General features: G+C 42.0%; 1 protein-coding gene and 1 non-coding gene across 2 annotated transcripts; both read right to left on the bottom strand.

Annotated features, from left to right (window-relative positions):
* Positions 1-4,380: 4,380 nt before the first annotated feature.
* Positions 4,381-4,453, bottom strand: TRNAR-CCU (transfer RNA arginine (anticodon CCU)). The gene has a single exon. It is a non-coding gene; the product is annotated as a tRNA-Arg (tRNA).
* An 8,543-nt stretch (positions 4,454-12,996) lies between these two features.
* Positions 12,997-14,232, bottom strand: LOC147977040 (expansin-A31-like). Its single transcript, XM_087519151.1, has 2 exons — positions 13,991-14,232; positions 12,997-13,869 (listed from the first exon to the last, which is right to left on the bottom strand). Exons 1-2 carry the CDS (start codon positions 14,121-14,123, stop codon positions 13,238-13,240), a joined length of 765 nt encoding a protein of 254 aa, XP_087375277.1. The 5' UTR covers positions 14,124-14,232; the 3' UTR covers positions 12,997-13,237.
* Positions 14,233-15,405: the final 1,173 nt, after the last annotated feature.

The raw sequence follows: 15,405 nt of genomic DNA, 5'->3' as shown, positions 1-15,405 counted from the left end.
GTCTATATAAAAATGTCCCTGATGTATACGAAAAGTGTATATTATGTATGAAAAAAGTAGACATAAAACATTATTATATTTAATAAATTTTAATCATGCATTTGAATTATATATATATATATATATATACGCGCTATTCGTCACCCTGGGTGAGGAATAGTTATTCTTCACCCCCCTCTATTTTACCATCAATGCACCGTAATTTTACGTTTCGTAAGTTTTGTCTTATTTCTGACGTAAAAATAGACCGTAAAAAAATATATAATCGCCGTAAAAAATATTTTATGTTATGTAAAATTACAAACGTAAAAACATAGTCTAAAATACACATAAACTATAAATTTTCTTGTCTTATGACCTATATTTTTTTTTCTTGTGTCAAATTTTAAGTAGTGAATCAACAGAAATGTAACTATTTGAATTCCAAACGTAATTTAATTATGAAATGATCGTAAGATTACCTGGGGTGAAGAATAACTTATTTTGCACCCTGGGTGATGAATAGTAACACTATATATATATATATATATAGGAAAATGGTTGTGTACTTTTAGGAGTACGTACTCTCGCTCCTCATATACCACATATATGAATCTTTTATAGCTTATTATTATTTTTAATATACTTCATTAATAATTACTAGAAACCCTAAAATGGATTTTATGAAAAAAAATCATGTGTGCCTCATATTTTCAAAGGTTTACGTATATACTAATTTGTTTGTACGTGAAAAAAGTATATTGCAAAAAGTAGGTCGTAAATGATTTTTTTTCAACAAAACTTATATTGAGGTATCTTAGAATATTTAATGAAGTATATTGAGAATGATAAGGGGTATAATCAATGCATATACGAGTATATTGAAGATGGGAGTACATACTCCCAAGAGTAAAAAAAAAATGATAAATGATAAACATATGTAACAAGGTGTTCCTTATGTATACGACAAATGTACAACATATATAAAAATATAGATATCAAAACCTTATATATTTGAAAATAAAAATGTTAGTCACGTACTTATATTTTAAAATGAAGTATATATATGATAAAATGCTTATCGCTACCTCTGTACAATAATATAAGACATTTCTATAGTCCAAATACAGAGGGACTATTTTAAAAATGTTAAACATATGTAACAAGGTGTTCCTTATGTATACAATAAATGTACAACATATATAAAAATATAGATATCAAAACCTTATATATTTGAAAATAAAAATGTTAGTCATGTATTGAAAAAGGTTCAATGTGTACAAAAATTGTTTCAGATGTATAAAGAAAAATGTGTTGAAATAAAAGTAACCGATGAAAGAAATAGAAACAAAGGGAAATAATAACAAAACCAATGAAAAGAGTCAAAACAGTGCCGAGAAAGAAATGAAGAAATATCAAAAAATAAATAGAAATGGAGAAAAATAAAGGATAAAATAAAAAAGGGAAAACAAATGAAAGATGGGAAAAGAACCGTAGAAAATCACAGGAAAAAGAAAAATCATTGAAAACCAAGAAAGAAACGAAGAAAACTGCTGCAGAAAAAAAAGGAAAAAAATCATAAAGAAACAAAGAAACCTGAAAGAAAAATCAAAAGAAAAATAAACTTACAGCGAGGAAAGAGCTGAAGAACAACCAAACAAATGTTATTGGGCCGGCTCATTTGCGTGGATGTTGAGCCACCAATTGCTCTCGCCTAGCAGCTCTGCCCACAAGATCCATCTGAATCAGCTGGCAAGAAGGCTGCTATGTGTCCATACTCTCCATACGATGTATATCCCCCATTCATTCTTCATCACCAGTGCACTTAAAATCAAGAAAGGGCATATTCGCATAAAAAGGGAAAACATAATTTGAAATTCTGAAAAAGAATACAAAAGAAAATTTGCATGCACATATAGACTATAGTTTTTTTTTGTGAATACACATATAGCCTATAGTTGGCCGTGCTTTGTGACGAGTGGTATATATTTTAATAGGTTAGCCCGTGATTTTGGCTGCCCTTTTTAGTTTGCTTGTAAAAAAACATTAGTACATTTTGTCGTATCCATAGAAAAGGGAACAATGTGGTTGAAAAATGGATATATACATACTATGTATTATCGATTCACTCATTTGTACTTTCCTTGTAGCTTACGAGTTCACGGATTTAAATAAAAGAAGGGAATGTCTAATTGACATCTGACTGTTTTTCTTTTTGAAAAACAGTTAAATTTCTTGTCCAATGACAACGTTGCAGCTGTACTACCAGGGCAGTCATCAAAAAAAGAAGAAAATCAACACGCTAACGGGTCGGACAACCATCCAACCCGCTTTCTCCAGCAAAACAAAACCTCCACCTATTCAGGGACCACAACATTACTTCCTGGAAGCTTGCAAACCACGCAACAGATCAAAAAACGCTATACAAACCACTCAACAGATCAAAAAACGCTATCCACAGGTCAGCAACTCCTCTGCATCATCTCTTCTTTCACCTCTTATGCTCTTACGTTGATAGTTTCACAAGATTTTCCTTCATTCTACTCTGAAACATATGGGAGAGATCAACATCATAACCACAACAAAAATTCCACTGTAAATTCCTCTAAATTCACTATGTAAATAGTCTTGTATCCTCTAAATTTACAGTGTAAATTTCTCCTAAATTCCAGAGTAAAAGTAGTTGCAAACAAAATGAAGTAATTACAAATGCAAGAACATATACACTGCAAAAAACGCAGTAGGTACAGTGTAAATTCGTCCTAAATTCCATAGTAAAAATAGTTGCAAACAAAAGGAAGTAATTACAGTGGAAGAACATAGTAAATTACAGCCCAAAATTTACAGTAAGTACACTGTAAATTCCTCCTAAATTACAGTGCATTTTAATTACTTCATTTCTGAAATGACAAAAAACAAAATAAAGAAAAAGCCAAAATAACAAAAGAAAGAAAGAACATAAAAGACAAAATGGAACATACTTGATTGAGATAGAACTTCAAAAGAGCTTTGTCGAACCCTCCTTCGTCTCGAGATAGATCCTGCAAACAAAAAAGAAATAAAACAGATCAAACAAAATTAAATCAAAACTAAAAAATAAAAAATAAAACAATAAAGAAGAGAAACGTAAATAAGTAACTACCGGAGACATAGGATAAGAACCATCTTCTGCAAAATCATTAGGCAAAAAAGCTTCACCAACTGAAACTGCACTCTCTAATGATGATACTAATGGAACATCCTGATGACACACTTTTCATAGCTTACCCATTTTAAACCTGTAAACGGAAACCACACTAGAATTTAATAATTTTGGTGAAACCACAGTTACACTGGAACTACAATCAAATTACACTGTAAAAATCCATTGAAATTACATTGGAATCAAATGGGTAAATTACACTGAAAAGTATACTGTAAATACAATCAAATAACACTGCAGAATTCTCACTCAAATCACACTGGAATTACATTGTAATTACAATTGAAATTGCACTGGAAAATAGCGCTGGAAAAAATGGGTAAAAATTACAGTGGAATTACACTGGAAATAGCACTGGAATTAAATACACTCGAATTACACTGTAATTACAATTGAAATTGCACTGGAAATAGCACTGGAAAAAATGGGTAAAAATTACACTGGAACTACACTGTAGTTACACTGGAAATAGCACTGACACTGGAATTACACTGTACTTACAATTGAAATTGCACTGGAACTAATGGGTAAAATTACACTGGAATTACATAGTAAAATAGACATAAAGTTACAATGACATTCTAGGAAAATTACACTGTAATTACAATCAAAAATCACCCCTAGAAGCAAAAATACAACATTGTCTATGACAACACTGAAAGTGACTGACCAAACAATTGACAACACTGAAAAGGAGCACCAGGAGCCAAATTTCATTGGAATATATAAAGAGCTAGAGCAGGAACATTAACAACTAGCATAAGGGCATGATCAGGAAGCATCAGGGAGCATGGCAGCATGAACAGGAACATGAGCTCGGCATCTACAAGTACACCTACGGCACCCCGTTCATCTACCAGTACACCTACGGCATCCGCACCAACATGAACACAAATCCCGCTCAACTACATGAACATGAGCAGGTACAAGAGCACCTACAGATCGGCCTCTCACCTATAGAAACATGAGCATCTACACGAACATCTACAGAAAATCCACACGCTGCATCTAAACAGACAAAAAGGGGAACAAAACAACCACAAGCCGCCCTCTCACCTACGGAAAACCCGCACGCTCCAACTTGAACGATTGTTGCCCTTCTTAATTAACTGTACTAATGTTTTCCCTCCTAGAACAATTCATTAATTTGTACTAGTAGAAAAGCTTTGGCAGAAAATAATCAGCAAAAAATGTAAAAACGCGCCAGGTAGGGGTCGAACCTACGGCCTTCCGCTTAGGAAACGGACGCTCTATCCACTGAGCTACAGGCGCTCATATGATCCATTTTATATTTCACATCGTCTAGATGCCTTTTATTTTCTGCGAGTACCAACTGTCTCGTACATACTATAATAGACTGATCTTCACTACTTCTATTCATCTTAACATGTATGCCTCCACATCTTAAAAATTATTGTAGCCGTTATATTTGCTAGTTTGATCCACTAGCATCCGTCTAATCAACACATGAGAGGTCTCTAACATGCAACATGCATTAGTACATTCTATGTATGTTTTAAATCACATTGCATTAGGCCCTTTCCAGTGCTTCACCCTGGATCGGTGTTAAGGGTGCCAACTAGACTAAAAAGCTGATGTGGCATCATAATTAAAAAGGAAAGAGAGAGTTTTGGTAACTTCAAGAAGAAACGGTACGAGGCTCATGGACCTATGCAAAATGCAATTAATCTTGATCCCGTGTGCATCGCCGAACCATCTCGCCTCCTATTATTTTTTTTCCTTCTCCCGTGTGCTCACCCAACGGCCCCGCCTCCTCCTCCTCCTCGGCCAACGACGCCGTCGTCCTCGGCCCGCCTCCCAATCATCATCCGAGCCGCCGTCCATATGTTCGTTGAAACCAAATTCCGGGCGACCCTCCAGCCTGCATGGTCTGCCGCCGGGAGAAGGAAGCAGGGATAGCACCTGCGTCACTGGCTCACAGTGGCGTAGCTGTAAGGTGGCCAGGGTGGTCCATGGACCACCCTGAAATTTGGCCCGTTAATTTAGTACTTCTCTGAAAAAGAAAGGGAAACGTATTCAAGCCCAACTCAGGTCTCAGCCCATGTACATGCAAAGCATCGGCTCGTTTCTTTAGTCTCCTCGTACGCGTGTATGTACGCTGATCGTTCCTAATTCCCAACTCCCCGTTGTCTCCTTCTCCTTTGGTCTCTGGAAGTCTGAAAGGCTGAAGCCCTAGCGCCATCGCCCAGCGCAAGGCCGGCACTCCGGCAGGGCACCGGCCGACAGGGACGGACAGGCGACCGGCGGCTGACGAAGGAAGCGTGCACGCATGCATAGGTACAGCCCTGTGCAGTGTGCACTAGTTGTTTCCTTTTGCTATGAAGATTTGAACAATTTGTTGAGAGTGCAAGCTTTAAAGTTGTTTGCACTTGATAATTTGTCAGTTGAACCGATTGAATCATTGTTCGAACTAAGTTAATGTATTAACTTTTTTGTAGAACTGTTGCAAAAATGAAGAGGACAGGAGACATTGCATCCTTTTTCTTATAATACGGATCCGACAAATAAGGTGTGTTATATTTTACGCGAATGTAAGGCTTGAACATGAATTTTTATATGCTTTGAAAGACCTTATTGATATGTGCTTTGGATATATTCTGTGTGCATAAAATCCTGGCTACGCGAATGCTGGCTCAGTTTACCGCTGCCGGTAGCTCTTCCGGCCAGTCACAAACTGGTCAAAGCCTGACCTCGCTGCCTCCCTGCAGTTCTTGATTACATTAGATTTGTTTTCAGATTACGTCTTTGTTCTGTATCATACGGCACCTGATGCTCGATGCCTCCCTGCAGTTACTGATTAGATTAGATTTTTTCTATGCATCTAACCTGGGCTGCGGCCAAAGTCTGACTGATAACTTGCCAAGAAACTTTCTGGTCCGATGTTCAGTACTGTCCATTTGTTGCTATAATTGTTAATATGCAATTATAATATTCAGTATTGTACAGTTTGTTGCTGTTTGGATGAAGCTGATGATCAGTACTGTCCAATATGTTAAGTACAGACAGTTAATAACATTTATAATCCGCAATTTATATTTTTATTATCTACTTTAGCTCAAAGATATCTTGCCACTTTTTCGAGGACTTCTAGGTTCTTCAGTTTGTACTATATATGAGTCTATGAAGCAAAATACACATTTCTGAACTTTGGCAATGGCACACACACGCATTTCTGAACATTGGTTTAGTTGCTAAGCTCGAGTACATGCCACAAATAGGCCATAAAGTTTACAAACAACTAAGATTCCACAGCTCATTAAAGGAAGGAAGCTTAGAGCATCTCCAGCCGTTGAGCCTCCCAGGGGGCACTTTTTTCGCCGCTTGGGGGGCTGCCGGCGAAATATTAAAGTCTGGGGATGAAAAAGCATCCACTCGTTGGCCCCCCACGCACTTATTATCCACTCGTCACCGCACGATGATGTCTACTACACAACCTTCTTCTTGTAGATGTTGTTGGGCCTCCAAGTGCAGAGGTTTGTAGGACAGTAGCAAATTTCCCTCAAGTGGATGACATAAGGTTTATCAATCCGTAGGAGGCGTAGGATGAAGATGGTCTCTCTCAAGCAACCCTGCAACCAAATAAAAAAAAGTCTCTTGTGTCCCCAACACACCCAATACAATGGTAAATTGTATAGGTGCACTAATTCGGTGAAGAGATGGTGATACCAGTGGTATATGGATGGTAGACAAAGGTTTTTGTAATCTGAAAATATAAAAACAGCAAGGCAACTAATGATAAAAGTGAGCACAAACGGTATTGCAATGCTAGGAAACAAGGCCTAGGGTTCATACTTTCACTAGTGCAAGTCCTCTCAACAATAATAACATAATTGGATCATATAACTATCCCTCAACATGCAACAAAGAGTCACTCCAAAGTCACTAATAGCGGAGAACAAACGAAGATATTATGGTAGGGTATGAAACCACCTCAAAATTATTCTTTCCAATCAATCCGTTGGGCTATTCCTATAAGTGTCACAAACAGCCCTAGAGTTCGTACTAGAATAACACCTTAAGACACAAATCAACCAAAACCCTAATGTCACCTAGATACTCCAATGTCACCTCAAGTATCCGTGGGTATGATTATACGATATGCATCACACAATCTCAGATTCATCTATTCAACCAACACATAGAATCTCAAAGAGTGCCCCAAAGTTTCTACCGGAGAATCACGACGAAAACGTGTGCCAACCCCTATGCATAGGTTCATGGGCGGAACCCGCAAGTTGATCACCAAAACATACATCAAATGAATCACGTGATATCCCATTATCACCACAGATACGCATGACAAGACATACATCAAGTGTTCACAAATCTTTAAAGACTCAATCCGATAAGATAACTTCAAAGGGAAAACTCAATCCATTATAAGAGAGTAGAGGGGGAGAAGAAACATAATATCCAATTATAATAGCAAAGCTCGCGATACATCAAGATCGTGCCAAATCAAGAACACGAGAGAGAGATCAAACACATAGCTACTGGTACATACCCTCAGCCCCGAGGGTGGACTACGCCCTCCTCGTCATGGAGAGCACCGGGATGATGAAGATAGCCACCGGAGAGGGATTCCCCCTCCGGCAGGGTGCCGGAACGGGTCTAGATTGGCTTTTGGTGGCTACGGAGGCTTCTAGCGACGGAACTCCCGATCTATTGTCGTCCTCGATCATTTTAGGGTATATGGATATATATACAGGCGGAAGAAATACGTCAGGGGAGCCACGAGGGGCCCACGAGGATGGAGGGCGCGCCCTAGGGGGGTGGGCGCGCCCCCCTACCTCATGGCTCCCTCTTTTCTTTCCTGACGTGCACTCCAAGTCTATCGGGTAACTTTCCTTCCAAAAATAACTTCTTCAGAAGGTTTCATTCCGTTTCGACTCCGTTTGATATTCCTTTTCTTCGAAACATTGAAACAAGGAAAAAAATAGGAACTGGCACTGGGCTCTGGGTCAATAGGTTAGTCCCAAAAGTAATATAAAAGTGTATAATAAAGCCCAATAATGTCCAAGATGGATAATATAATAGCATGGAACAATCAAAAATTATAGATACGTTGGAGACGTATCAGCATCCTCAAACTTAATTCCTGCTCGTACTCGAGTAGGTAAATGATAAAAACAGAATTTTTGATGTGGAATGCTACTTGGCATAATTTCAATGTAATTCTTTTTAATTATGATATGAATATTCAGATCCGAAAGATTTAAGATAAAAGTTCATATTGACATAAAAATAATAATACTTCAAGTATACTAACTAAGCAATTATGTCCTCTCAAAATAACATGGCCAAAAAAAGTTCATCCCTACAAAATCATATAGTTTAGTCATGCTCCATTTTCGTCACACAAGAATGCTCTCATCATGCACAACCCCGATGACAAGCCAAGCAATTGTTTCATACTTTAGTAATCTCAAACCTATAAACTTTCACGCAATATATGAGCGCGAGCCATGGACATAGCACTATGAGTGGAATAGAATATGATGATGGGAGTTATGTGGAGAAGACAAAAAGGAGAAAGTCTCACATCAACGAGGCTAATCAATGAGCTATGGAGATGCCCATCGATTGATGTTAATGCAAGGAGTAGGGATTGCCATGCAACGGATGCACTAGAGCTATAAATGTATGAAAGCTGAACAAAAAAAACTAAGTAGGTGTGCATTCAACTTGCTTGCTAACGAAGACCTAGGGCACTTGAGGAGGCCCATTGTTGGAATATACAAGCCAAGTTCTATAATGAAAAATTCGTACTAGTATATGAAAATGACAAAACAAGAGACTCTATCATGAAGATTATGGTGCTACTTTGAAGCATACGTGTGGTAAAAGATAGTAGCATTGTCCCTTCTCTCCTTTTCTCTCATACTTTTTTTTTGTTTTTTTGGCCTTCTCTTTTTTTATGGCCTTTCTCTTTTTTTGGGCCTTCTCTTTTTTTATGGCCTTTTTTTATTCCTCACTTGGGACAATGCTCTAAAAAATGATGATCATCACACTTCTATTTATTTACAACTCAATGGTTACAACTTGATACTAGAACAAAGTATGACTCTATATGAATGCCTCCGGCGGTGTACCAGGATATGCAATGAACCAAGAGTGACATGTATGAAATAATTATGAACGGTGGCTTTGCCACAAATACTATGTCAACTACATGATCATGCTAAGCAATATAACAATGATGAACGTGTCATGATAAACGAAATGGTGGAAAGTTGCATGGCAATATATCTCGGAATGGCTATGGAAATGCCATAATAGGTAGGTATGGTGGCTCCGGTTGTACAGCACCGACGTCGGCTCCGGCGACTTGCTGCCGTGGACGCCGACGATGATCTTCACCGCCGCCGCCGTTGCGCCACAACTCGATGATGCCAAGCTCCAGCACGCCGATGGGCGGGCGCCACAACTCGTCGGCAACATGGTAGCCCCCGTCCAGGCACACATGCACGTGCAGCCGGCCGCCGCCGCCGCGGCCGGAGCTTGGTGTGGCGAGGGAGCGCGGCGGCCAGCAACGAGACGGCGACGAGGAGGCGTGGAGGCGAGCGTGGCGCAGCGCGGCTTCGTGCGGAGAGAGAGAGGAGATTGATTCTTTTTTGCATGCAAGTGATGGGCTAGTAGAAAAAAGATGAGAGAGAGGACAGAGAGGCTGACTGGTGGGGTATCTGCATGCATGAAGTATCGCCGGGCGTCCCAAGTGCCCCCCGGGAGCCTGGGTTTTGGCTGGTTTCGCCGGCGCTGTTTTTGCTCAAATCCAGCGCAAAACGAGGTCGTGGGGGCCTGACTGGGGCCATTTTTTTGCTGTCGGTGCTAAAAAAAGTGTTTGGGGGGCCTTTCTGGGGGGACGGGTGAAGATGCTCTTAGCTACAAGAAGCTAAGCACTGATGCATTGGAGATTTTAGCTGCTAAGCTATTTAATATGCTTAGCACCTCTTCTAGGCATCCATCCATTGAGAGTAGCCTTAAATCAAGACATGCACTACAACTCAGGGTGGACGTAACGAGCGGGCTTTTCGGCCCGCTCGTGGCCCACTCGGTCCTGGCCCGCTAGATAAATTAAACGGTCCGGTCTGCCAAATCAGGCCCGAGAAAATGTCGGTCCCGTCCGGTCTTTAACCGAGCCGACCGAGCGGACCGAGAAACGCAGTCATCGTTGTTGCCCTTCCTTGTCGTCGCGGCCACCGACAGCCCCTAGGTGAACCACCGTGTCCCCGAGCTTGCCCTGTCCTTCCTTCGTCTCCTCCCCGTGCCCCAGAGCCTCTTTCTGCCGCTCGCCATCGCTGCTGTGCGTGCACTGCCGCCGTTCGCGAGTTCTCGATCATGGCAACAGTTTCAGCACAGCACGCACGCACGCATGAAACGCTTGGCCGTGATTTTCGGATCGTGGGAGAAACGCTGGGCTGTGATTTTCTCGTCCAACAAATCAGGCAAGTCTTGTTTTGGAAGTGCTAGATTTTATACCGTCAGCTTCCTATAATCACGTCACGCACGATCCCCTGGTGCCGTTTCCTTTTCTTCAGTCAAAATAAAAAACCGAAAGTACCAGAGAAACAGGGTTTGATTCAAAAATCACATCACCATTTGACGATTAACTGCACGTCCGATTTGATCCGCTAATCACGGAAGGCCCACACATGAGAAATCCTGGGCTCATGCACACGATAGATTACTTGCATGCAACAGAAAAACTGCTAATCAACAGACATGTGCATGTTCATGGCAAAGAACCGCGGCGCCCACGCACTTCCCACGGCACGTCGCCCATCTCGACACCGGCGCTCGCGCATGTCACCTTTCTCGCCACAGCACCCGTGCACGTCCTACACCTCGCCGCTACATCCGTGCAAGTTGCCGCCGATGGTCGTTGGCCAGTCCGCTCGGTCCGGCCCGGGCTTCTTCATCGCCGGTCCGGTCCCTAAAATCAGGACCGTCATGCTGCTCGGTCCGGTCCGGCCCGGACCGCCAGTGGCCGGTCCAAATGTCGGCTTAGACCGGGACCGGACCGGCCCGGACCATGTCCACCCTGAACTACAACCCACTGCATACTATTTCTAGTCATGCAACCATGCCACATCAGTATGCCATGCATGTAAGTTATAATTCATTTTTTTGCATTTGCATATCTATCTCACGTTGTCACATCATATGTTTGTGCATGCCAGTAATTGATTTTTTTTTTTAGTTTTGCGTTCATATAGACACTGTATATGCGTCGAGTGCTTCGAGCATACCTATATAGTTGATCCGTCTGTTCTTTTAAGCGCCACACTTTTCCTCTATTGCTAAATAACTATAACCCATCAGTTTGAAAGTAAAGAAATAACTACGACCCACTACCTATTTTTCTAGTTGTACAACAATGCCACATCAACAAGTCATGCATCTAAGTTATAATTTACACCTTTTGCGTTAATAGTCCGTTCATGCATGTTAAGTCATCAGTTAATTTTATTTGCACTAAGTTTTGTGCTCTCATGGACACGGTATATATGTGTTGGACAATTGGAGCATAATTATATAGTTTACCCTTCACGGTTTTTAGAATTAGCAGTCTTCTAACTGCATCCTAATTTTCTCTCTTTTATATCATTTTGTTATATGCTTCATATTCTTTTAATGTTTCTAAAGTGTAAATCAAGAATATTCTTAAATTTATTTTTTATTTATTTCAATTGTTTATGTAGCACCTAATTAGTCATCGATTTTAACAAGATTGCCGCAGCAACATGCGGGCTATCTTCTAGTTTCATAAAAATTGAACACCGTTAGTTCTTTGAAATTAATTTTTGACTAGTAAAACTAAGAGAATATGGATTATCACAGGGAATGAGACGTTTGAGAAGCTTGGGATGATCGATCTGAACGTAACATGCTAGCGTATCGGACGATGGTGTACCACATGCCAAGCGTCAACGCCGCCACCGACTTCAATGTCTTCTCGGCAGGAGGAACTTCAACACCATCTTCGGCGCGTACGTCTGCAACACCTACCTCAGATGTTGCACTACCACCACGGTTGCCACCATGTCCTCCTTCACAGGCATGTTTATCCACATGCTCTCCGTCGCCGTTCCATTTCCTCCATCCTCGCGGTGCAACACATCCAAAGGGCATTAGTGTGAGGGCCCTACCAGCTCCTAGCTTGCCGCACTCCTTGTGTCCTTCTCTTCTCGGTTGTAGGCACTTGTGGCATTCGGCCGTGCAACCTGGCCTTTGGGGCCAACCAGTTCACCCTGCGCACCGCTGACGGCTGTCGCGACATCGCCAACTTCTTCAACTGGTACTGCTTCATCTTCACTGTCGCCATGATGCTCTCGGACGCCAGCATCACCTACCACCGGAGCAACCTTCCACTTATTGGTACCTTTTAATTACTTCAATACTTTCTTCTTCTTTTTTGCGTAGGAGGGTGGGGGGGGGGGGGGGATTGTGGAAATGTACAAACACGTTGATCAAATCTTTGAGAGAGACGAGGAGGGAACTGTAATTAAATAAATCTGACTAAATGGAAAAGATGAGAAATTATATAAACCCACAGTGTAGCGTATAAGACTTTTTCAGTAATGAAGAATTTTTATATTAAGATGTATTTCGTCAAGACAAACTGAAGTCTGTTGGCAGTAGGTGTAATTTCATCGTATATGTTTTGCTTCCTAAACTATGTAGCTCTATTTGTTTACCCTATTAGCATCGATAACTTATCCTGAGAGTTTTATATAGACAGTAAAACAGAACTTAAATTTACCATGGAAGCAAAACTTAAATGTGAAACGAGGGAGAGAAAACGACGCAGCAAAGCGCACACGTCCACTCTTAGTATATATTGTTCCAGATAGAGGAGACATAGAGGGAGCCGTGGATTATAGATTTTACAATTCAAATCTACATCCACTCGATGGGCAACGAACCGAAAATTCAAAATGGGATAATGAGTATGCGTCTGGACAGTTCCATGCATGTTCGCTCTGATGAAGCGAACTGATAATCGAAATACAAATTGTACAATGTTCATACTAGCTAGTAGTCGAACTGTTGCCAGGTGGAGAACGTCTGTCCGAACAACCACCACGCCGGCACGACGTCCTGGAAGACCTTGTACTGTCCACCGGAGGAGGTGATGGCGAAGCTGAGCGCCTGTCCTGTCAGCCCGGCTAGGCACTGCCAGTTAGCGCCCCAGTTCTGGGACATGGGGATCCACGCGGTGTTGGTCCCCTTGACTGACATGCTCTTGACCGATCCGCTCCCGGCCATGTTGGTAACCAGCACAAGCTCGAAGTAATTGAAACCGCTGATGGTGAAGCGTAGGCCGCCCTGCCTCTGGCACGCGACCTGCTGGTAGAGGACGGGGACGATGCCGGCGCGGTAGATGGCGAGGTTCTCCCAGGCGGGCTGGGACATGTCGAAGTGGACACGGGGAGGGTTGCACCAGCCACCGTTGTCGCTGGGGAGAGCCCAGTTGGGAGGGCAGAAGTTGGTTGCAGAGACGGTGATGGACGTGCCCGGCTTGCACATGTTCGACTTGCTGGTGTCACAGGTGATGAGGTAACACTGCCCGCACGACAAGCCATTGTTGAAGAGCGCCGTGCTCAGCGCAGCGTTGTTGATCCCGTACCCGGCGTTGTACAGGTTCTCGTACCCACATGCGCCACCTGCACATTATTTGCAAATGTAGATCGATACAGTCAGACATGCACTGCATGCGTATCAGCAGGTGATAAGTAATATTGGGCAAACTGATAATGCCGGAGCAAGCTTGATTAGCTAGCTTACCCATTGTGTCAGAGCCGTCGGCACCGCCGTAGAACGTGGCATGGGCCGGCAGCCAGTAGCCGGACTTGGCCGGCACGAAGCAGAACGCGAGAACCGTCGCGAACAGCTGCAAGAAGCGCATCCCAGCTGCCATCCTTCTGATGAGAGTCCGAGAAACAAGGAGAGATCACTCAAATGGTTGAGCTTCTCTCGCAGCTTGCTAGATATTGTGACAATCGAGTGGGTTTGGTTGTGAGGAATGATTACGACAATGGTGATGCTTAAATAGGGATCTAGCGAGCTAGCTTATGAATGAGGTGAGCAATGATGGAGAGGAATGATTGTCGTGTTAAGGTATGAGACCGCGGTTCCAACGGTCGTATAGGTGCACATGGCTGCAACCTCCAGAGATTGACTTGCGCCTTCTAATCATCCAACGCGGGTCATAACGGCCGAGCTCTACTACCTCGTTTCTTAATATATATACATTCGAAATGATAGGTTAACTGAACAACCGATTTGACATTCTTCCATTAATTTGTTCTAGTTAGTGCTGGATGTGACGTTAGCCACCAACTAGTTAAAAGTTCTAACCAGTGTCTAACTGCAAGCCCAACTACCTCCAATTCTTGAAGCGCGTGATTCACCTCTTTCATAGTTGAGTTATGCCTATTGAATTACACTCAGATTAGAGTATAAGAAGCATGATAAGGACACAAATCACCCCTAAAAATGATAAGGACACCAAGGCATCGAATGTGTAGGCAAGTACACATTAGTTTCTTAATCATCGTCATCTGAGTCAGCCATGTGATCAATGTCAATCATACAGGAATACGGCCGCTATGTCTTCAGCACAATTTTTGAGGCGAAAGTCTTCAGCGTTTTCTTTGTGAATACCTTAATCAGGAATCTTTTGTTCACTGCTGACTGATTCAACCCTTTGATCTCTCTAATTGACATACTTAGGTATCTCCTCCTTGTAAAATAACTGAAATCATCGATGAAACCTGATGCTCAAACCCATGAAAAGATTCTTTAAGCAAGAGGGTGGCCCGATCTTCACATCGTAGGATCAAATCAGGGAGTATAACTAGCTGCAAGAAGCCGCGATAACTATCTTTAACCTACCGAGGTTGGATACGACCCGTAGGTTGGGCTGAGCGAAGTTGTAAGAACTTCAACCCACAGTCCGAAGAATCACGGAACCCCAAATCCGGACTAACCAACACAAAATAGCCAGAACCGTAGAGCAAGAATTAACGGATACCAAAGGCTCCTTCTCGTGAATCCGTATGAACTCAAAAGATCAAATGTAGTAAGGATCTCTCGGATCTCTAGCAGTCTTACTCCATAAGCTTGTGGCTGGAAGGCTTGACAAAATGCGCCTAAAAGGATGGCGGTGATGGGGTTTTATAACCTAGGACAACCCTCCT

This window comes from Triticum urartu, chromosome 4A, assembly GCF_056163025.1.
Source record: "Triticum urartu cultivar PI428250 chromosome 4A, HENAU_Tu73, whole genome shotgun sequence".
NCBI classification, from domain to species: domain Eukaryota; kingdom Viridiplantae; phylum Streptophyta; class Magnoliopsida; order Poales; family Poaceae; genus Triticum; species Triticum urartu.
Note: the sequence above shows the minus strand (reverse complement) of the source record. Positions and strands in the feature narration are given on the sequence as shown.

What these genes read in the sequence shown, in the direction of transcription:
- LOC147977040 (XM_087519151.1), bottom strand. Translation starts at nt 14,123, where the DNA reads ATGGCAGCTGGGATGCGCTTCTTGCAGCTGTTCGCGACGGTTCTCGCG. An exon ending in CGACGGCTCTGACACAATGG is followed by an intron (nt 13,870 to 13,990) that starts GTAAGCTAGCTA and finishes AATAATGTGCAG; the next exon opens with GTGGCGCATGTGGGTACGAG.